The 23299-nt window shown below is 43.2% G+C and overlaps 2 protein-coding genes across 2 annotated transcripts in view; one reads left to right on the top strand and one right to left on the bottom strand.

The window, feature by feature from the left end:
• Positions 1–350: 350 nt before the first annotated feature.
• Positions 351–16807, top strand: LOC111955288 (gamma-enolase). The gene is made up of 12 exons (XM_023975468.2): positions 351–459; positions 2533–2618; positions 2749–2844; positions 2962–3020; positions 3786–3855; positions 4015–4148; positions 4362–4584; positions 6991–7188; positions 7351–7552; positions 9473–9581; positions 11772–11830; positions 16045–16807. The coding sequence occupies exons 2-12, from the start codon at positions 2534–2536 to the stop codon at positions 16112–16114; spliced, it is 1305 nt and encodes a 434-aa protein (XP_023831236.1). The 5' UTR covers positions 351–459; position 2533; the 3' UTR covers positions 16115–16807.
• Positions 16808–19535: 2728 nt separating this feature from the next.
• LOC111955227 (triosephosphate isomerase A-like) overlaps positions 19536–23299 on the bottom strand; it is a 5820-nt gene continuing 2056 nt past the window's right edge. Inside the window, exons 3-6 of the mRNA XM_070436143.1 lie at positions 23229–23295; positions 22543–22628; positions 20481–20568; positions 19536–20195 (exon numbers count right to left, since the gene is read on the bottom strand). Coding sequence (XP_070292244.1) covers positions 20077–20195; positions 20481–20568; positions 22543–22628; positions 23229–23295 — 360 coding nt within the window. The 3' untranslated portion in view covers positions 19536–20076. The remainder of the gene's footprint in view (positions 20196–20480; positions 20569–22542; positions 22629–23228; positions 23296–23299) is intronic.

The raw sequence follows: 23299 nt of genomic DNA, 5'->3' as shown, positions 1-23299 counted from the left end.
AAGCTAGATAAGAGAGATGAGATGAAGCTAGATAAGAGAGAGAGATGAAGCTAGATGAGAGATGAAGCTAGATAAAAGAGAGAAGGGGGTAGACAGACCCTTTCCACTTCTTCCTTCCCCTCTCTATTTTTACAGCTGATTTGCAGTTCCAAATGCAGTACCCTGTCTTTTTCTCTCCGATCCACCTCTCCTTCGTCCCTCTTTCCGTCTAATTAGTCAATCCCCTTGACCTCCCCCTCCTCTCTCTTCCCTCTCTCCTCTTTTCTCAGCATCTTATTGTGAGTCATCCCGTCATCCCCTCCCCCTTCTGTCACAGATTTGACCCCCTCCCTGTTTTCCTCCTTTGCTCTCCCTCTCTCTCTCCGTTTCTCCCCCTCCCTCTCTGTTTCTCTCCCTCTCGCTCCCTCTCTCTCCAGTATTTTCTGGCTATCCCTATTAGGCGGAACATACAGACGTCAGGTAACAATGGAAAATCCTCATGGAAAATCCTCATTCTCTTCTCTTCCTCTCTCTATTTTCATTCTCCAGACTTTCTGTCATCCCCTGTTTTATTCCTGCATCTGGTATTGATTGCATCCCAGTAGCAGAGATGTTCTGTGTTGGAGTGGGTTGGGGTGATGCTGCTGCTTGCCTAGTTCTGTATGTGAGGTGTTACGGTTGTGTATGCTAACTAATGTGTCAGCCCTGGCATTGAGTTCTAGGTGTTTTATTGGTTCACTGTGAGTGTGTGTGTGTCTACTGTGTATACATGTGTGTCAGTTTCTATAAGAGCATTTTTGTAGTGTCTGGGTTCTTTGACGGTGCCTCTCTGTGTGTGTGGAGAAAATGTGATTGTGTTTGAGCTAGCATGTGTGTCTATGAGGCAGGTAGAGGAAGGGAGAGCTCTACACGTCTCTTGAGTGTGTGTGCGTGCGCGCATGTTTGTGTGTTTTGAGAGACAGTGAAGGGGATGAAGAGAGCCTTGAATGTCTGTATCACTATGTGTACGGATGCGTGTGTGTGTACAGTGAATGTGTGAGAGAGAAGAGGGATAGTGTCAGCGTCTGCAAAAGTGTGTGTGTGTGTGTGTGTGCCGTGCGTTTGACTGCTCTCCATGCGTCTGTGTCAGTGTGTGTCCAATCGGTGCCAATCCTGCGAAAATAAGCCTTCTGCTTCTCTCTCTCTCTCTCTCTCTCCCCCTGCTCTCCTTTTTACCCAACCAACCCTCTCCTCCATCTCTGAATCTCCTCTGTTCTTCAGCCAAAAGGAGGGATTTAATTATTTATCTATTTTTCTCCCCATCGCCCCAACCCCTTCTCCCTCCTCCCTCTCTCTATCTTGCTCTCTCTGGGTATTTGTGCTGAGTGCTGCAATCTACAGTAGGTTTGGTGTGGACATGGGTGTCCTCATACGGCAAACTGCTGGGGGGGGGGTTATATAACTTACGGCTGCATTCATTTGAGTCCCGATAATGGGGCTGATTGATGATGGGCTGAAAGTGGATTTATGCATATTGTGGCACCATTAAATTACAAGCATTTACATGAACAACATATGGTTAAGTACATTGATAGTGACTGAAAACATAGGGGCTGAAAGGAATGTATGATATATTTGTCCACCACAAAAATGTCAGTGAWAAACATACAGCGACGCACATACGTTTATAGACAGCAATGTTCAGCTGCTGCAGCATTTCAGTCTTTTTGTGAAAACAGGAGATTACATAGCTGTGCAGTTCTGTAGGGAATCCTTGTTATTTGGTTGATCAAAATAAACAACTATTAGGGGCTAATTACTATTAATAAGGAAAATGATAATGACATCATATGGGACACCATAGGGCAGGGATGGGCAACTTTGATGGTGGTGGAGGTCACAAAATAATCTGAGCTCATCTTGAGGGGCCGCAGTGGCTGGCGGGTCTGCGTACCCACATCCGTACCCACATCCGTACCCACATCCATACCCACACATGCAGTCAGAGCCCGGCCCTACATATTTTTCTCTCCGCCCCATGGCAAAATGAGTAGAATTTAATGAAATTATTTCTAAAATTGCAAAACCTTCCTAACTGTGGATTTCTAGATAATGCTTGTGATGGTGGGCTAGGCGCTGATGGTCCAATCTTGACCAATGGCAGTGACGGATTCCCTGTGTCTCATGGAGTCGTGAGCCAGGCGACTAGGAACGATGTCGTCATTTAGCTTGAGTCACTCACCACAGATTCCACAACTCTCAGTCCTGATAGAGGAATAGTGTCTTGAGTGAGCAATGTCTTTTAGCATCATGGACTCCATCTAACCTTCTGGTACACGACACATTGTAAAATCAATTCAATTCCTACTGTTGGATGTCTTGCGACTTTACATGTTGGAATGCTCTCATAAATCATGACGGGTTTATAGCAATCGTAATGTCCCTCTCTGCACACTTCATTTACACTTTCATTATTCATTTCCTTACTGTATGTGCAAATGTAATGGTAAAAATAGATATCTTCCCCCCTCTCTCTCTTTCTTTCTCTCCTTCCTTTCGCTCTCTCTTTCACAGGATGTCAATTGTGAGCATCATTGCGAGGGAGATCCTGGACTCCCGAGGAAACCCCACTGTGGAGGTGGACCTGTGCACAGAGAAAGGTGACCTCTCTCATGCCTGTCTGCAAAGCTGAGCATCACACCACACAAAGAGAGCTAAGACTTGCCAAAAGCCATGATAAATTCTAAAGAGGACCTCCCTCGCCTCTCTCTCTCTCTCTGTCTCTCTCAGGTCTTTTCAGGGCTGCAGTGCCCAGTGGAGCGTCCACAGGTATCTATGAGGCTCTAGAGCTGAGGGATGGAGACAAGAGCCGCTACAAGGGCAAAGGTTTGTTTGTGTTCGTGCGCTCGCGAGTGCATGTATATCAAATGCTTGAGTAAACAGAATGATGTTTGTCCCTCCTTCACCATCTTCTCTCCTATCTGCCTTCTTTCTCTGCTCTAGGTGTACTCAAGGCAGTGGGCCACATCAATGACACTCTGGCTCCTGSCCTCATAGCATCGGTGAGTTGGGGACTGTGTTTTGCCAGCTAGGTGACAGTGATCATGTTTTAGTGTGAGTACATATTGATCTGCAGATAACCATCACCTCCGGATGGACTTTCAGGAAGCTGAGTGGATGTGATTGACCTATCCAGACAGGCGTAGATAAAGGAATGTGTGAAGATGGACCAAGGACAGTGGAAGAAAAAAAGAACATGTGTTTTATGGTCACAAACACCAGATAGGTGCAGTGAAATGGGGATGTGTTGGTATGAGTGATTTAAGAGTATGGAGTAATTGTTGTGTGTGTGTGTCTTATTGTTTGTGTGTGTATTTATGATTCAGACAGCTGAGCCACAGACAGAGAGAGAAATTTATGCTGAGGAAGATTTGAGTGGAAAATAAATATTGGGATGCAGTTAGCCAGTAAAAACGCATTGATGCAACGTACGAAAATCACATTGCCATTGTGCTGCACTTATAGAATGTAGGTATAGAATGTAGGTATAGAATGCATATAGAAATGAGATGAACATCTTACAACTTAATGTTGTTGTACTCTGATTCTATACAAGCAAATCTGTTATATCTATGATATGTGCAAGAGGTAATACTTTTGAGGGTTTGGCTCATAGTTCAAAGGTGGCTGCAAATATGAGATCTTTCTTGTATGCAGTCGCCATATGTTGCGGGTTATCCGTCCATTTGTTGAAGAAGAGAATTGGGCCTCGATGACATATCAATTTAAATAACGTTTTAATACGCTTATAAATATATGTCCCATAGGGTATCAGTGTTGTGGAGCAGGAACAACTGGACAACACGATGATTGAAATGGACGGCACAGAGAACAAGTGTGAGTCTCCAGGTTCCTACCAGAGAAACAGATCAAATGTGTCAAGCTGTATCCCCTGATCAATTCAGGTCCACCATTAACTGAGAGAATGGGCTTTTGTCTGAACCTAGATTTTGGTAGCCCTTTTGGAATTGATCACATTTCCTTCATCGTCGACAGCTCAGTTTGGTGCTAATGCTATCCTGGGAATCTCCCTGGCCATTTGCAAGGCTGGTGCAGCAGAGAAAGAGGTCCCCCTGTACCGTCACATYGCGGACCTGGCGGGAAACACAGAGCTGGTGCTGCCAGTTCCAGTGAGAGACTCTACTTATATAACTGTCATATCAGAGGAGGAGGTGGTGTAGTATAATAACAATAATTAACACTGAAACATAATGGTATGTATGATAAAAGTAACATATACTGTATATGAAGAAAGTATGGGAAATGTACTGCACCGTACCTGCTGAACATGGGTATTGGCCTAACTGCTAATTCCCTTCKGTCTCCTCTCATCTCCTTTCCAGGCGTTCAACGTGATCAAYGGCGGCTCCCACGCGGGCAACAAGCTAGCCATGCAGGAGTTCATGGTACTTCCTGTGGGGGCGGAGTCTTTCAAGGATGCGCTACGGGTGGGCTCGGAGCTGTACCACACGCTCAGGGGGGTGATCCAGGAGAAGTACGGCCAGGATGCTACCAACGTGGGTGACGAAGGGGGGTTCGCCCCCAATATCCTGGAGAACAGTGAGGGTAAGTGTAGCAGAGTTGATTTAGAGAATCACAGTCCTGTGAGGGGCAGACCTGCCTGAGCCCRATAAGCCCAATTGTCACCATTGGACTACAGGGATTTTAATGATAAACTCAGCAAAAAAACAAACGTCCTCTCACTGTCAACTGCGTTTATTTTCAGCAAACGTAACGTGTAAATATTTGTATGAACATAACAAGATTCAACAACTGAGGCATAAACTGAACAAGTTCCACAGACATGTGACTAACAGAAATKGAATAATGTGTCCCTGAACAAAGGGGTGGTCAAAATCAAAAGTAACAGTCAGTATCTGGTGTGGCCACCAGCTGCATTAAGTACTGCAGTGCATCTCCTCCTCATGGACTACATCAGATTTGCCAGTTCTTGCTGTGAGCTATTACCCACTCTTCACCAAGGCACCTGCAAGTTCCCTGACATTTCTGGGGGAATGGCCCTAGCCCTCACCCTTCGATCCAACAGGTCCCAGACGTGCTCAATGGGATTGAGATCCAGGCTTTCTCTGGCCATGGCAGAACATTGCATTCCTGTCTTGCAGGAAATCACGCACAGAACGAGCAGTATGGCTGTGGCATTTCATGCTGGAGGGTCATGTCAGGATGAGCATGCAGGGAGGTACCACATGAGGGAGGAGGATGTCTTCCTTGTAATGCACAGCGTTGAGATTGCCTGCAATGACAAAAGCTCAGTCCGATGATGCTGTGACACACCGCCCCAGACCATGATGGACCCTCCACCTCCAAATCGATCCCCTCCAGAGTACAGGCCTCAGTGTAACGCTCATTCCTTCGACGATAAGCGCAAATCCGTCTATCACCCCTGGTGAGACAAAACCGCGACTCGTCAGTGAAGAGCACCTTTTGCCAGCGACAGTGGGTTTGTGCCCATAGGCAACGTTGTTGCCGGTGATGTCTGGTGAGGACCTGTCTTACATCAGGCCTACAAGCCCTCAGTCCAGCCTCTCTCAGCCTATTGTGGACAGTCTGAGCACTGATGGAGGGATTGTGCGTTCCTGGTGTAACTTGGGCATTGTTGTTGCCATCATGTACCTGTCCCGCAGGTATGATGTTCGGATGTACCGACCCTCGTGCAGGTGTTGTTACACGTGGTCTGCCACTGCGAGGACGATCAGCTGTCCTCCGTCGTATCTCAGGCGTCTCACAGGACAATTGATTTGCCCTGGCCACATCTGCAGTCCTCATGTCTCCTTGCAGCATGCCTAAGGCACGTTTACACGATGAGCAGGGACCCTGGGCATCTTTATTTTGGTGTTTTTCAGAGTCAGTAGAAAGGCCTCTTCAGTGTCTTTAGTTTTCATAACTGTGACCTTAATTGCCTACCGTCTGTAAGCTGTTAGTGTCTTAACGACCGTTCCACAGGTGCATGTTCATTAATTGTTTATGGTTCATTGAACAAGCATGGGAAACGGTGTTTAAACCCTTTACAATGAAGATCTGTGAAGTTATTTGGATCTTTACGAATTATCTTTGAAAGACAGGGTCCTSAAAAAGGGACGTTTCTTTTTTTGCKGAGTTTATAATGGTTAAGCCGTTAGATTCCCGAGCGAGACATCCGCGGTACAAATCTGTTTAAAAACATTTTGCTATGTGCTCAACTGAACACGACTCTGGTAACCCTTTGACCAGAGTTCAAATTATACATTCTCTTGGGGGCAGTTTGAAAATAGTGGACTGTGCCAATGTTAATATTCTGTATGTGCATAATACCACTAGACAAAATCTTCTCACCCACAAACTATTCTACGCTGCAGAAATTAAATCATAAATCCTAAGGTGGCAATGAGTTTGCAACCTGCCTCTGTGACAGTGGCTGCCCATCTGTATGTTTGTCACGATGTGTTCTCACATTTCCCAATAGCCAAGGCAATGTGTATCAGATGATCTTTGGACTAACTGTGTGTGTGTGTGAGCGCTTAAGCTTGTACTTGAGCTTGCATTGGTGTATGTGTGTGATAACCCTGGGCCTTGGGCTAAGAATGATGCCGCTATCCCACTATTGAATAAGTAGCTAGGTGTGACAGGAAGTCAGAACCCTGGCAAGATCAAAAAGAAGTGTGAAAAGCCTAAAGCAGTGTCAGCTGTAGCCTCTTAGAATAGATTTTGGTCTGTAGTATCTCTCAAGCATCTAGAACAGAATCGGCGTGTATTCTTGCAACCTTTCTGCCTCACTCTCAACCCCACCCCAGCGTGGATACTTTACTATTTCTGCTTTCAGCAACACAGCAGCATCATCTCACCAAACAAACGACAAGACAAGTTTGCTAAAGCAGAAACGGAGTGGTTCAGATGCTAGGTAGAGTCTACCCTTACACCCTTCCTCTCTCGTTCTTTCTTTCCTTCCCTCCTTCTTTCTGTTTCTCCCTTCAGCTTTGGAGCTGATAAAGACAGCCATCGAGAAAGCGGGCTTCACGGATAAGGTGGTGATCGGGATGGATGTGGCGGCGTCCGAGTTTTACCGCGAGGGGAAGTACGACYTGGACTTCAAGTCTCCTCCGGACGCTGACAGACACATCAGTGGAGAGGAGCTGTCAGACATCTACCAAGGCTTCGTTAACGACTACCCAGGTAGGTAGAAGGTTATCTGACACCTATTAGATTCTTAATTCAATCGAACATGAATTTAATTTATTAATKTATTTTATTTGAGAGTTTAAAAAAAGACACACACAGTGCATAATCTTTAAAAAACTAGACAGAGATAACACAAAAACTTTGTCCGCTTTGTAGTGGTGTCCATCGAGGACCCATTTGACCAGGACGACTGGGCCGCCTGGTCCCGCCTAACCGCTTCCGTGGGCATCCAGGTTGTTGGGGACGACCTGACGGTGACCAATCCCAAGAGGATAGAGAAGGCTGCCGAGGAGCGGGCCTGCAACTGCCTACTGCTCAAAGTCAACCAGATTGGCTCTGTCACTGAAGCCATCCAGGCGTAAGTGACCCCACGTCACATGACCAGTCAATCCATCACGTTGATATACAATGGGGCAAAAAAGTATTTATTCAGCCACCAATTGTGCAAATTTGTTTTCTCATTTTGTCTGTCATAGTTGAAGTGTACCTATGATGAAAATTACAGGCCTCTCTCATCTTTTTAAGTGGGAGAACTTGCACAATTGGTGGCTGACTAAATACTTTTTTGCCCCACTGTACTTGTATATAGATGTCAATCTCTGTCACTTGGCCAGGCTAGGTTGTCCTTGAAAAAGAGATGAATTACTTAGTAATATATAGGAGGAACACTATGATGCTCTATAACAAGGTTATGTAGCTCTAATGACGTCGGTCCGTGGTTCCTAATTCTGGTCCTTGAGTAACCCCAACAGTAGCATTTTTATTGTAGCCCAGGACAAGCAGCTGATTCAACTTGTCAACTAATTATCAGGCCCTTTAATGAGTTGAATCAGRTATGTTTGTTCAGRGCTACAACATAAATGTGTGCTGTTGAGGGTACTGRAGGACCAGAGTTTGGGACCGCTGAGGTAGGTAATTCTGCTAAAATGTCACGGTCTTGGTCGGATCTGATATGATTGTCACGGGTCTTGGTTATGTGTAATTTTAACTGACTTGTCCGGAAGGAACCATACAGATCTGAACGCGACTGCTGCGGTAGTGAGAAAGAGAACGGTTGTAATTTATGCTGCTGCTCTTGTTGGCCAATCATGAGTCGTCAAAGCGGCAATAGTCTACAGTCATATAGAGCCTTGCTATGTGTAGCAAAAGTTAGACATCTAATCAATGGAAGATGGACGGAATGAAAAGTTAAAGGAGAAGGATAGACTACAATGACCAAGAGCCAACAGGTAGGCTGCTACTTAATATTCTATATAGAGTTGTTGTTATTTGTAACTAGGATTATAAAGTGTATGCAATGCAGCTAACGTTAGCTAGCTTAACTAGCTTCTCCCGGTTTGATGCAGTCAAGACAGGTACAACGTAATCATATTTGATGATAAATAACCTAGATTTGGCAGCTATTAGTCTACTATAGCGCGAGTCGGCTTGGTTGCTGTCTCTCGTCTCTCGCTCCCTCCTCCCTGTGTCACTCGCTCAGGGTACGGCCCCTCCCAGCTCCGGTTAATAAAGTAGCTTAAAAAATTACTTTACTACTGCTTCCCTCACTTGGATCGGACCGGGTCTGGATCCGACTAGGTCTATACGGAACAGGTCTAGTTGTCACCGGTTCGGTTCAGAACGTGTCTCTATATTTACAGTTGTTATTTATGCATATTTGGCCCGAGTGGGAAAGCCCCAGGTCCATTTAGGAACGGGTCCAAAATACCTCTAGTAGGTAGGGTTCAAGTWAAGTGTGATGTCATTCATACACATTTATGTAGCGTCAATCATCACGTCTGTCTCTTGGTCAGGTTGGAAGTCCTTGAGAAAGAGATGTCAATGGTGGTTACCTGCTCAAATAAAATATAATTTAATTAAGAAAATAATGAGCTTTTTTACATTCACATGATCATCAATCAGTCATATTTATATAGCCAATACTTCCATCTATATACCTGTCAAATGTTACAACACTCATAGCCATCAATCATTGACATTTTACAGCTATCCATCATCTATAACTGTTGTCATCAATCTTGACYGTAAGTACAGCCAACGGTCATTGAAAGTTGTTCAATTAAAATGTATTAATATAGACATTAATCACTTAGAATCCTACGTTCATTTAACTATCCTTTTGGTACCCTCTCTGATAGTGTATCCCCCACAACCCACCTATCCTCGTTGTCTCACGCTTATTCTACTCTCCATCTCTCTCTATCCCTCTCTCTTTGTCTCTTGCTTACTCTCTGTTTCTCTATATATATCTGCCTGACGCCTTCTCTCTCCCTCTCAGGTGTAAGCTAGCCCAAGCCAATGGCTGGGGAGTGATGGTCAGTCACCGTTCGGGAGAGACAGAGGACACTTTCATCGCTGACCTGGTGGTGGGGCTCTGCACTGGACAGGTACACACTCACTCACTCACNCAGGCGTAAGTGACCCCACGTCACATGACCAGTCAATCCATCACGTTGATATACAATGGGGCAAAAAAGTATTTATTCAGCCACCAATTGTGCAAATTTGTTTTCTCATTTTGTCTGTCATAGTTGAAGTGTACCTATGATGAAAATTACAGGCCTCTCTCATCTTTTTAAGTGGGAGAACTTGCACAATTGGTGGCTGACTAAATACTTTTTTGCCCCACTGTACTTGTATATAGATGTCAATCTCTGTCACTTGGCCAGGCTAGGTTGTCCTTGAAAAAGAGATGAATTACTTAGTAATATATAGGAGGAACACTATGATGCTCTATAACAAGGTTATGTAGCTCTAATGACGTCGGTCCGTGGTTCCTAATTCTGGTCCTTGAGTAACCCCAACAGTAGCATTTTTATTGTAGCCCAGGACAAGCAGCTGATTCAACTTGTCAACTAATTATCAGGCCCTTTAATGAGTTGAATCAGRTATGTTTGTTCAGRGCTACAACATAAATGTGTGCTGTTGAGGGTACTGRAGGACCAGAGTTTGGGACCGCTGAGGTAGGTAATTCTGCTAAAATGTCACGGTCTTGGTCGGATCTGATATGATTGTCACGGGTCTTGGTTATGTGTAATTTTAACTGACTTGTCCGGAAGGAACCATACAGATCTGAACGCGACTGCTGCGGTAGTGAGAAAGAGAACGGTTGTAATTTATGCTGCTGCTCTTGTTGGCCAATCATGAGTCGTCAAAGCGGCAATAGTCTACAGTCATATAGAGCCTTGCTATGTGTAGCAAAAGTTAGACATCTAATCAATGGAAGATGGACGGAATGAAAAGTTAAAGGAGAAGGATAGACTACAATGACCAAGAGCCAACAGGTAGGCTGCTACTTAATATTCTATATAGAGTTGTTGTTATTTGTAACTAGGATTATAAAGTGTATGCAATGCAGCTAACGTTAGCTAGCTTAACTAGCTTCTCCCGGTTTGATGCAGTCAAGACAGGTACAACGTAATCATATTTGATGATAAATAACCTAGATTTGGCAGCTATTAGTCTACTATAGCGCGAGTCGGCTTGGTTGCTGTCTCTCGTCTCTCGCTCCCTCCTCCCTGTGTCACTCGCTCAGGGTACGGCCCCTCCCAGCTCCGGTTAATAAAGTAGCTTAAAAAATTACTTTACTACTGCTTCCCTCACTTGGATCGGACCGGGTCTGGATCCGACTAGGTCTATACGGAACAGGTCTAGTTGTCACCGGTTCGGTTCAGAACGTGTCTCTATATTTACAGTTGTTATTTATGCATATTTGGCCCGAGTGGGAAAGCCCCAGGTCCATTTAGGAACGGGTCCAAAATACCTCTAGTAGGTAGGGTTCAAGTWAAGTGTGATGTCATTCATACACATTTATGTAGCGTCAATCATCACGTCTGTCTCTTGGTCAGGTTGGAAGTCCTTGAGAAAGAGATGTCAATGGTGGTTACCTGCTCAAATAAAATATAATTTAATTAAGAAAATAATGAGCTTTTTTACATTCACATGATCATCAATCAGTCATATTTATATAGCCAATACTTCCATCTATATACCTGTCAAATGTTACAACACTCATAGCCATCAATCATTGACATTTTACAGCTATCCATCATCTATAACTGTTGTCATCAATCTTGACYGTAAGTACAGCCAACGGTCATTGAAAGTTGTTCAATTAAAATGTATTAATATAGACATTAATCACTTAGAATCCTACGTTCATTTAACTATCCTTTTGGTACCCTCTCTGATAGTGTATCCCCCACAACCCACCTATCCTCGTTGTCTCACGCTTATTCTACTCTCCATCTCTCTCTATCCCTCTCTCTTTGTCTCTTGCTTACTCTCTGTTTCTCTATATATATCTGCCTGACGCCTTCTCTCTCCCTCTCAGGTGTAAGCTAGCCCAAGCCAATGGCTGGGGAGTGATGGTCAGTCACCGTTCGGGAGAGACAGAGGACACTTTCATCGCTGACCTGGTGGTGGGGCTCTGCACTGGACAGGTACACACTCACTCACTCACRGAGACATGCGGAGCATTCCACACAGACACAGAAGTCCCTGATCATTRTACAAATCTGACCACAAAAGTGTATCGCTTTCACTAAATCTGTTCTAATTCTCTCTCTCTCTCTCAGATTAAGACAGGAGCCCCGTGTAGATCTGAGAGGCTGGCCAAGTACAACCAGCTCATGAGGTCAGTGGTCAAACATGATCGTCTTTAGCTATCCTGCCAAATGCTATTCAGTGGCTTATATTGCTTCTTGATGGAATTTGCACCTCAAAACCATAAATCATTATACACTGTGTGTACAAATGCTATGATCCCTTATTGATGTCACCTGTTAAATCTACAGGTTAAATAAGGATTTGTAAGCCTTGAGACATGAGATTGTGTATTTGTGCCATTCAGAGGGTGAATGGATAAGACAAAATACACTGAACAAAACTATAAACGCAACATGTAAAGTGTTGGTCCCATGTTTCATAAACTGAAATAAAAAAATCCCAGAAATGTTTCTTACGCACAAAAAGYGTATTTCTCTGAAATGTTGTGCACAAATTTGTTTATATCTCTGTTAGTGAGCATTTCTCCTTTGCTAAAATAATCCATCCACCTGACAGGTGTGGCATATCAAGTTGCTGATTAAACCGCATGATCATTACACAGGTGCACCTTGCACTGTAGCCACTTTAAAATGTGCAGTTGTGTCACACAACACAATGCCACAGATTTTTGGAGAGTGTGCATTTGGCATGCTGACTGCAGGAATATCCACCAGAGCTGTTTCCAGAGAATTTAATGTTCATTTCTGTCTGTAATACAGCCCTTTTGTGGGGGRAAACTCAACTCATTCTGATTGGCTGGGCCTGGCTCCACAGTGGGTGGGGCCTATGSCCTCCCAGCCTACCCATGGCTGCACCCCTGCCCAATCATGTGAAATCCATAGATTAGGGCCTAATGAATTTATTTCAATTGACTGATTTCCTTACATGAACTGTAACTCAGTAAAATCGTTGAAATTGTTGCATGTTRCGTTTATATTTGATATTTTAGTTCAGTATATTTAAGTGCTTTTGAACGGGGTATGGTAGTAGGTACCAGGCGCAACGGTTTGAGTGTGTCAAGAACTGCCAAGCTGCTGGGTTTTTCCACGCTCAACAGTTTCCTGCGTGTATCAAGAATGGTCCACCACCCAATGGACATCCGGGCCAACGGCAGGACAGTGGTCGAAAACGGCTCATTGATGAAAGAGGACAAAGGACACTGACACGAATTGTGCAGCATAACAGACGGGCCACAGTTTGTCAACTGACAGTCCAGTACAATGTTGGTGCCCAAAGACCAATAAAAGAATGCACAACTCGTCGTACCTTGACACGAATGGGGTATGGCAGCCAACGATGTACAGAGTTCAACTTCTTTCCTCAAAAAACAAGAAAACTGTGGTTGCTAAGGAACGAAAACACTGGACACTGGGGAATTGGAAAAATATTACTTGGTCTGATGAATCTCGGTTCCTGCTGGCAGGACTAAGGTATGGCGAAAACCACATAAGTACATGCATCCATCATGCCATGTGTCAACATTGCATGCTGGTGGTGGTGGTGTGGAGCATTTTCATCCTTGATAAAAGTGGAGCAACGTTTGAATGCCACAGGATATCTGAACATCATTGCCAATCAGGTGCATCCCTTCATGGTGTATCCATCTGCAAATAGATTTTTTCAGCAGGGTAATGCCCCATGCCACAAGGCTAGGATTGTCCAGGAATGGTTCCAAGAACATGACAGTGAATTCAGCTTACTGCAGTGGCTTGCCCAGTCACCAGATCTCAATCCAATTGAGCATCTGTGGGATGAGATGGAACAAGCTATTCGGAGTAGAGATCCACTCTCAGCCAACTTGACACAACTGTGGGAAGCATTGRAGTCAACATGAGCCAGCATCCCTGTGGAACGCCTTCGACACCTTGTAGAGTCCACGCCCCAGTGAATTGAGGCTGTTCTGAGGGCGCAACGCAATATTAGGAAGGTGTTCYTAATGTTTTATACACTCTAGTGTATTTCCATAATAAACACTGCATCTCAAAGGAATAATAATACGCTTCTATTATTGCATGTAAGCATATACTAACATATACTGTGTAGAGACCAACAAGCTACTGTTACAGGTCAACCATCCCTAAAAGTAAGAATAGGAGTAGGACCACGTTGCCCCTAGACACTGATCGAACGTCTGTTTTACTTTCCACCTTGAATGGTTTACGGCCAGGTTAGTAGTATTCAGTTACTGTAAACTGAATCTAGACCTGTACCTGCATATAAGGCCAGCTTCCACCTTGAGTGTGACGGAGCGTAGCCCAGGAGCGTAGCCCAGGAGCGTATTAATACACATCCCACTTTAAACAAGCGTCACTGAGCTAATTGCTGTGACACTCATGCTAACACGCCAATGTCACCTGGGATCCGCTCAGGGTAATCCCATTGGGCTCTTAGCAGGGCAGGGAGGGCCTCTTACCCAATCATAGCAGCATTAACCCGATAACAGCCACTATAACACCCTGATCACTGGGTTAATGGTCCAGGGAGAAGTTACAAGTTGCACAGATCTAGAATCCGATTGCATGACTCCTAATAACAGCTCCTATAACCCCTGATGATCACTGGGTTAATAGTTGCAGGTGGAGGTGTACAGTGCATTCAGACCCCTTGACTTTTTCCACGTTGTTATGCTACAGCCTTATTCTAACATTTTATTAAATAGTTTTTTCCCCCTCATCAATCTACACACAATACCCCATAATGACAAAGCAAAAACTGGTTTTGAGAAATGTTTGCAAATATATATATTTTTTACTGAAATATGACTTTTACATAAGTATTCAGACCCTTTACTGAGTACTTTGTTGAAGCACCTTTGGCAGTGATTACAGCCTTGAGTCTTTTAGGAGAGGACGCTACAAGCTTGGAACACCTGTATTTGGGGAGTTTCTCCCATTCTTCTCTGCAGTTCCTCTCAAGCTCTGTCAGGTTGGATTGGGAGCGTCGCTGCACAGCTATTTTCAGGTCTCTCCAGAGATGTTCGATCGGGTTCAAGTCTGGGCTCTGGCTGGACCACTCAAGGACATTCAGAGACTTGTCCCGAAGCCGCTCCTGCATTGTCTTGGCTGTGTGTTTAGGGTCGTTGTCCTGTTGGAAGGTGAACCTTTGCCCCAGTCTGAGGTCCTGAGCACTCTGCAACAGGTTTTCATCAAGGATCTTTCTGTACKTTGCTCCGTTCATCTTTCCCTCAATTCTGACTAGTCTCCCAGTCCCTCCCGCTGAAAAACATCCCCCCAGCATGATGCTGCCACCACCATGCTTCACCGTAGGGATGGTGCCAGGTTTCCTCCAGACGTGGCGCTTGGCATTCAGGCCAAAGAGTTCAATCTTGGTTTCATCAGACCAAATAATTTAGTTTTTCATGGTCTGAGAGTCCTTTAGGTCCTTTTAGCATACTCCAAGTGGGCTGTCATGTGCCTTTTACTGAGGAGTGGCTTCCGTCGGGCCACTCTACCATAAAGGCCTGATTGGTGGAGTGCTGCAGAGATGGTTGTCCTTCTGGAAGGTTCTCCCTGACCCTTCTCCCCCAATTGCTCAGTTTGGCCAGGCGGCCAGCTCTAGGAAGAGTCTTGGTGGTTCCAAACTTCTTCCTTTTAAGAATGATGGAGGCCACTGTGTTCTTGGTGACCTTCAATGCTGAAGACTTATTTGGTATCCTTTCCCAGAATCGTGCCTCGACACATTCCTGTATCGAAGCTCCACAGACAATTCTTTTGACCTCATGGCTTGGTTTTTGCTCTGACATGCACTGTCAACTGTGGGACCTTATATAGACAGGGTGTGCCTTTTCAAATCATGTCCAATCAATTGAATTTACCACAGGTGGACTCTAATCAAGTTGTAGAAACATCTCAAGGATGATCAATGGAAACAGGATACACCTGAGCTCAATTACAAGTCTCATAGCAAAGGGTCTGTAAATAAGGTATTTCTGTTTCCTGGGCTTGTGTGTAGATTGAGGATTGTTTAAACATTTTTTTTATTTTTTATTTTTTTAATAAGGCTGTAATGTAACAAAATGTGGAAAAAAGTTAAAGGGAGTCTGAATACTTTCCAAATGCACTGTATGTAACCCCAGATCTAGGATCTGATTGCCYAATTACAGCAGCATTAACCAATAATGGCTACTGTATTTCCCTGATCACTGGGTTAATAGCTGCAGGTAGAAGTCGCCCCCTAGCCTAACCACAGATCTAAGTTCAGATTGCCTGGGCTTTTACCTAGAGCATATGGATGTCGGATGCATTTACCTGTTGTATCACTGTTTTCTCSTTCTCTCTTTGTCCATTCTGTTGGTCTCTTTAGGATCGAGGAGGAGTTGGGGGATCAAGCTCGCTTTGCAGGCTATAACTTCAGAAACCCCACTGCCCTGTGAGACCAGACAGACTGACAGACAGACCGACACATCACCGCCAACTATACTCAGAGCCTCTAAACTACATGTACAGAAGAACTACAGGGTAACATGAAATATGCACAGTTACTCTGATTTTGAGACACATAGACTGATAGACAAAGATTTAAAGAGACCGACTGACTGACCGACAGACACAAACATGCAAATAGAGACACACAAGGTCAGAAATTACACCTAAGCAAGACTGAGATGAGTGTCAAAGAGAAAATGAAATACACACAAATAATTTGTWWAAAAAARAAAAGAAATACACACCGCTRTATACAACAACAAAAAACACTAACCGATGGCCGACAAGGACAGACTAACTAGGCTGATTGAGAGAAAAAAAGAATACATATTGTATTGCACAGTTTGCTTTTTCACCCACGATGACACAACTGAACTCTCCCTCCTTCATCCCCCTCTCTTTTCTGGCGCTGCAGTCGTCCCTCGTTCTTGTTGTTGTTTCTTGGTTACCTCCACACTCCCTCTCCTGGTGTTGCTATGATTGCAGAAATGGGCCTGTTCCTCCATGCTTGAAGTCCCAATTTCCCCTTTCCCTACTTTCCATTGATTGCTCTGTCAAAATAATTGCTGTTGAAAGACAAAACTACTGTCATGAAAAAAAATATATATGTGAAATAAAATTATTGTAATTTACAGTTTGAACCACATTGGTGTGTTTTTTTATTTTATTAATATCAGTGTTGTACAAATCTAGATCAGTTTATCCTCCCCTAATCTTAATGTTACACAAAAATGACCCTAGATCAGCATATGGGGGCAATTTCTTCCTACATCATGTGAATGGAAAGGTTTGAAAAGTGAGAAAATTAAAGTAAATGACTGAAATGTTCAAACCTTTTCTGGTACAACAACCAATGCACATCGCTGTGCTTTACTTGTAGTTCTCAATGTAAGACACTGGAGGGCAACAGAATGCTCCCACTGTCACACACAACTTTCCATGTAGTAGTCAAATAAATACACAGCAGATGACAAACACTTGATGTAACACTTTTATGTTTGGCAAGTGAATTGATTATATCACATTTGTTAACTGCTTGTAAATCCAATGTTTAGTTTCAGCAGCAGACGGTGGCAGAGTCCGGGATATTTTTTGTTGTTGAACGACCATGAGGTCACTTCTACACCAAAAAAGACTGAGGTAAATTTTTCTTAAAGGACATTCGATTCCAAAATGCATGAATATTTTAATATGTTCTACTCCTTTGAAACTCGAGGAAAGGTATAATTGTTGATCTCAATGGCATTGATCACAATGGGATCACCAGACAATTCTATACTAACCTAAAAAAAGGATTTAGCTAGTGTATCTTAGCTAACTATTATACACTGAGTGTCAAAACATTATGAATACCTGCTCTTTCCATGACGGACTGACCAGGTGAATTCCCGAGGGAGAATGGGGAAGAAAAAAGATTTAAGGGACTTTAAACGGGTTAGTGTAGAAGTTCCCAGGCGCACCGGTTTGTGTCAACAACTGCAATGCTGCTGGGTTTTCCCATGTGTATCAAGAATGGTCCACCACCTAAAGAACATCCAGCCAACTTGACACAAGTCAACATGGTCCAGCATCCCTGTGGAATGCTTTCGACACCTTGTACAGTTCATGCCCATACGAATTGTGGCTGTTCTGAGGGCAAAAGGTTGGTGCAATGCAATATTAGGAAGGTGCTCTTAATGTTTTGTTCAGTCAGTGTATATCTATTGTAGGTATACTTCAGGATTTCGGCAATGAGTGTATGACTACTCCCCTAGAGTAGTCAAAAGATCAATTAGTTAAATATCAGACTTGCACTCTTTGCATTCTCTCAACCAGCTTCACCTTGAATGCTTTYCCAAGTCTTGAAGTTTCCACATATGCTGAGCACTTGTTGGCTGCTTTTCCTTCACTCTGCRGTCCAACTCATCCCAAACCATCTCAATTGGGTTGAGGTCGGGTGATTGTGGAGGCCAGGTCATCTGATGCAGCTTTCCATCACTCTCTCTTGGTCAAATAGCCCTTACACAGSTKWGAGGTGTGTTGAGTCATTGTCCTGTTGAAAAACAAATGATAGTCCCACTAAGTGCAAACCAGATGGGATGGCGTATCGCTGCAGAATGCTGTGRTAGCCATTCTGGTTAAGTGTGCCTTGAATTCTAAATAAATCAGTCTCACCAGCAAAGCACCTCCACGCTTCACGGTTGGAACCACACATGCGGAGATCATCTGTTCACCTACTCCGCGTCTCACAAAGACACGGTGGTTGGAATCAAAGATCTCAAATTCAGACTCATCWGACCAAAGGACAGATTTCCTTCGGTTTAATGTCCATYGCTCATGTTTCTTGGCCCTATAAAGTCTCTTCTTATTGGTGTCCGTTAATGGTTGAATTGCTGCAAAGAAACAACTAAGGCCTGATTCTGAACAAATGTTGAAATGTGTCTGTTACTTGAATTCTGTGAAGCACTTACTTGGTCTGCAATTTCTGAGGCTGGTAACTCTAAAGAACTTATCCTTTGCAGCAGGGTCTTCCTTTCCTGTGGCGGTCCTCATGAGAGCCTATTTCATCATAGCACTTGATGGTTTTTGCACCTGCCCTTGAAGACATTTTCCAAAGTTCTTAAATCTTCCAGATTGACTGCCCTTGTCAAAGTAATGGACTGTTTTTCTTTGCTTATTTGAGCTGTTCTTGCCATAATATGGACTTGGTATTTTACCAAATAGGGCTATCTTCTGTATACCACATCTACCTTGTCACAACACACGTGATTGGCTCAAATGGTTTGAGGAAAGAAATTCCACAAATGAACTTAAGGCACACCTGTTAATTGAAATGCATTTCAGGTGACTACCTCAAGCTGGTTGAGAGAATGACAAGCATGTGCAAAGCTGTCTAAGGCAAAGGGTGGCTACTTTGAAGAATCTCAAATATTTTGATTTAATACTTTTGCTTACTACATGACGCCATGTGTTATTATATAGTTTTGATGTCTATTATTCTACAATATAGAAAATAGTAACAAAGAAACCCTTTGCGGTGTGTCCAAACTTGACTATAACGTGTAACTGAGTTTAAAAGCTTTGCGTCGCYGCTAAATGAATAGGGAAAACACTGAAATCATTATGTTTATAATGGAAAGTGGAGGGTGCATACAATAAGTGATACTTGAAAACGTTCTGACGAACGCCATTGATGAAGGTTGCAACATCAAGTTAATAGTTTAAACAGATGTTTTTAAATCGTTGAGCCTTTTCAATCATTTTGAAAAGTTTTATCCAGCCTACTTTGGGTGGATGGAAGGAGCCATATTTYTGCTAGAGTCATGCAGTAACCGGAGACTTGCCGACTTTTAGAACCAACAACAGAAAGCCATAGAACGGGAAGACAAGTTCACAGCAGACTAAACCATTTATTCAAGTTGTCTTCAGCCTTGTGGGTCTGTCTTTACAGTAATTTGCTGGAAAATGTTACTGACGTGATTCAACCAATAGGAGAGAAAGGAAGGACTAAACCAAGCGTGTGCATGACTGCTTCTAGTGACAATGGAACTTGGTCACTAGCAATACACAAAGTACTGGTCCCCTTACAGTAATGAGTGAGCACATATCCTATATGGAACATTAAGTGCAGTGCTTATTAATATATCAGGAATGTACATTTTAGAATGTATATAGTAGTTAAGAACTTCCATCCAAAGAGACATTCCATAATAAAAGTCCCACCCTCACACAGAATACATCAAACAATGGAGACTGACATGTATTATCAATGTGGGACTTTTACTGTGGCCGGCCCCTAAACTATAGTGCATTTCAAAATGAGTTAAATCGTCCCTTGTTGACAAACAGGTCATTCATTGTCACACAGAAACTCGGGGAAGAGATGCAGTCACAGGACACTACTAGCAGCAGGTTAGGTTGCTTGTGCACTCTAGGCACGTGCATTGATGATGTCAACAAACTCGGGCTTGAGGGAGGCTCCGCCCACCAGGAAGCCATCCACATCGTTTTGGGAGCCCAGCTCTTTGCAGTTGGCCCCCGTCACGGAGCCTGGAGAAGGGAGGGACTTTGGTAAAAACACTCAAGTGCGCATGTAACACATACATACAAGAATTTTATCAAAGGTTTAGGAACACATTCATATTCTTCGAACAGACACCAAAGTAATGTTAATCATGCTGTAAGCTCCATTTGATGTTAGTAACGTGTGTTTTTGACCCCCCCCCAACTCTATTCAGCCCAATACATATTTGTTAAGATTTCCATTAGAAACAGTGGCTCTGGGGATTGTCTCGTTGCTATTAGCAGCCTGGGTTCAGTGTGGTACCTACTGACCTCCGTAGATAATGCGGACGGAGTCGGCCACGGCCTCAGAGACGTTGGCCCTCATCCACTCCCTCAGCTTCTCATGCACCTCCTGGGCCTAGGGCGAGACAAGTTCACACACAGCGTCTTGTACAGCCAACTTTGTGGGGACACACAATTCAGTTCCACCAACCCATACTCTTACCCTAATTCTAACCTTAACCCCCTAGAAATCACACTTGACCTTGTGGGGACAAAAAAAATGTCCCCAGTTGGTCCAACTTGTTTGATTTTAATTAAAATGGTCAAAAATAAACAAATAGCTTCTTAGCAAGAGCAATTTCTCAAGCAATAATTTTGCTAGGACTGTCTGGGAGACGTCCGAGTGGGGAGGGAAAAACTGAAAACTAGCCGTTATTGGCAGGGAGGTTTGGAACTCATATCGGTCTATCACCTAATTTACCACCTGGTGACGTCACCAGGCAGGTCAAAACTCCATCCTACCATAAAGGGCTGAAATTTCAAACCACTCTTACACTAAAAGGGATTTATCAATTTCACAGTATAATTCCAACCTCCATCTGTAAATATATATAAAAAAACAGGGGGGGGAAATATATATATTTTTTAAATCACATTTGACTGCACATTCAAATAAATAAAAATACTCTTGCAGCAGAAACAAACTAGTGCTTAATATAACCATATTTAGCATAAACTACTAAGCTGTTTCTGTCAATAGAAAAAAAAACTAAAACAATGGAACTATTGTTGAAGATTTACTTGAAACATACAGCGAGCTACAAAACTATTGGCACAGACATGTTGTTTTGGCTCTGTACTCCAGGACTTTGGATTGGAAATCAATGACAATGAAGTTAAAGTGCAGACTGTCAGCTTTAATTTGAGGGTGATTTCAACCACATCAGGTGAACCGTTTAGACATTACAGCACTTTTTGTACATGGTGCCCCTTTTTAGGGGACCAAAAGTATAGGGACAAATTCACTGAAGTGTATTAAAGTAGTCAAAAGTTCAGTATTTAGTCCCATATTCATAGCATGCGTTGACTACATCAAGCTTGTGACTACAAACTTGTTGGATGCATTTGCTGTTTGTTTTGGTTGTGTTTCAGGTTATTTTGTTCCCAATAGATATGAATGGTAAATAATGTAGTGTCATTTTGGAGTCACTTTCGTTGTAAATAAGAATAGAATGTTTCTAAACACTTGTACATTAATGTGGATTCTACCATGATTACGTATAGTCCTGAATGAATCTTGAATGATGAGTGAGAAAGTTAGACGCACAAATACCGTAATACAGCTCATAATAAATGGCTAGAATGGAGTCAATGGAGTGGTATCAACCACATGGAAACCACGTTTTGATGTGTCTGATACCACTCCATTGACTCCATTCCAGACATCATTATGAGCCGTCCTCCCTCAGCAGCCTCCACTGGTGTCCACATACTTGCGTACATCCAACAAGTTTCTAGTCACAAGCTTGATGCAAATCATTGTGTGCTAGGAATATGGGACAAATACAACAAAAAAAGTTTGACTCATAATACACAAGTGAATTTGTCCCAGTACTTTTACTCCCCTAAAACTGTGGGGGACTACCTACAAAAAGTGCCATCATTTCTAAACGGTCACATGATATGGATGAAAATACCCTCAAGCTAAAGCTGGCAGTCTGCACTTTAACCTCAGTCATTGTATCATTTCCCTAACAACAATGATAACCGTATGTGTGAATGCAGTGGACTGTTAGCCCAGCATGCACAGTGCTTGTTTCTAGTGAGTGTACTGCAGGCCTAAACATGCGGTGGTCTGTAAAGATTGATGGAAGTGGGCCATTCCGAGAAGCCAACTGGTGCCTTTCACGTAACAGAATCCCGCTCACTGCAGTCATGTACAGACAACTCTTGCTAACTTAATTATTATTGTTCTTTTTTTAAATGCATGTTATTAAGAAAACCAATATCCATTTCCCACAGATCTGTGTGTAACTTACAAAAATATAGTAAAGTATGCATGTTGTAGGTAACTAAGTAAATATTGTTATGAAATGGCGATGAGTCGTACCTGTTCGGGTGAGGCTGTCTTGCCGGTACCGATGGCCCACACGGGCTCGTAAGCCAGCACCACTTTGCTCCAGTCCTTCACGCTGTCTACAACAATAACTTTCTATTAATATAATGGACGGCACTGTATGTAGATCATGATAAGTTATGTTTGGCCTACCACTAATTGCCTTAAGATGGATGTATAATACAACATGTGGTACGTAGACTAATGGGATGGACCCAAGAGTTAGTTTTTTAGGTCTCAGGCAAGGTTTTCTGAGAAAGTGTGATGTCATTGTTTGTTGAAATGTATGTAAATCTTAAGTTGTCTATTGTTTTGTCTATGTATGTTTTTGTCAAAAAATACAAAACAAAATGTCACATTTTCAACTTATACCAAAATAATGGCTAAATATTTTTGGAAGGAGTGCAACAGAGCAGGTAGAATATATAAAATGAAGATTTCATGGACATTTTTAGTCAACTTCCCCAAAGAGTTATTCAGTTAGAGAAAATAATGGATCTAAACGTTTACACTGGTCATTTAGCAGAGACTCTTATCCAAAGCAACTTATTCCCTGTGGGAATCGAACCACAACCCTGGTGTTGCAAGGGTTCAACGCTTGCATTGATGAACGCTTTAGATGAGCGGACTCATACGTTCCTGTGACACACAGCGAACATGGGGTTGTACCCAGCGGTTACCTGCGATGGCCTGGGTCTGGGCGTACACCACGTCCTCTGTGGTTCCAGCCTCCCTCTCCTCCAGCTTCTTC

The sequence above is a fragment of the Salvelinus sp. IW2-2015 genome, linkage group LG30 (assembly GCF_002910315.2).
Source record: "Salvelinus sp. IW2-2015 linkage group LG30, ASM291031v2, whole genome shotgun sequence".
Lineage (NCBI taxonomy): Eukaryota > Metazoa > Chordata > Actinopteri > Salmoniformes > Salmonidae > Salvelinus > Salvelinus sp. IW2-2015.
This window is presented reverse-complemented; position numbering and strand designations above follow the sequence as displayed.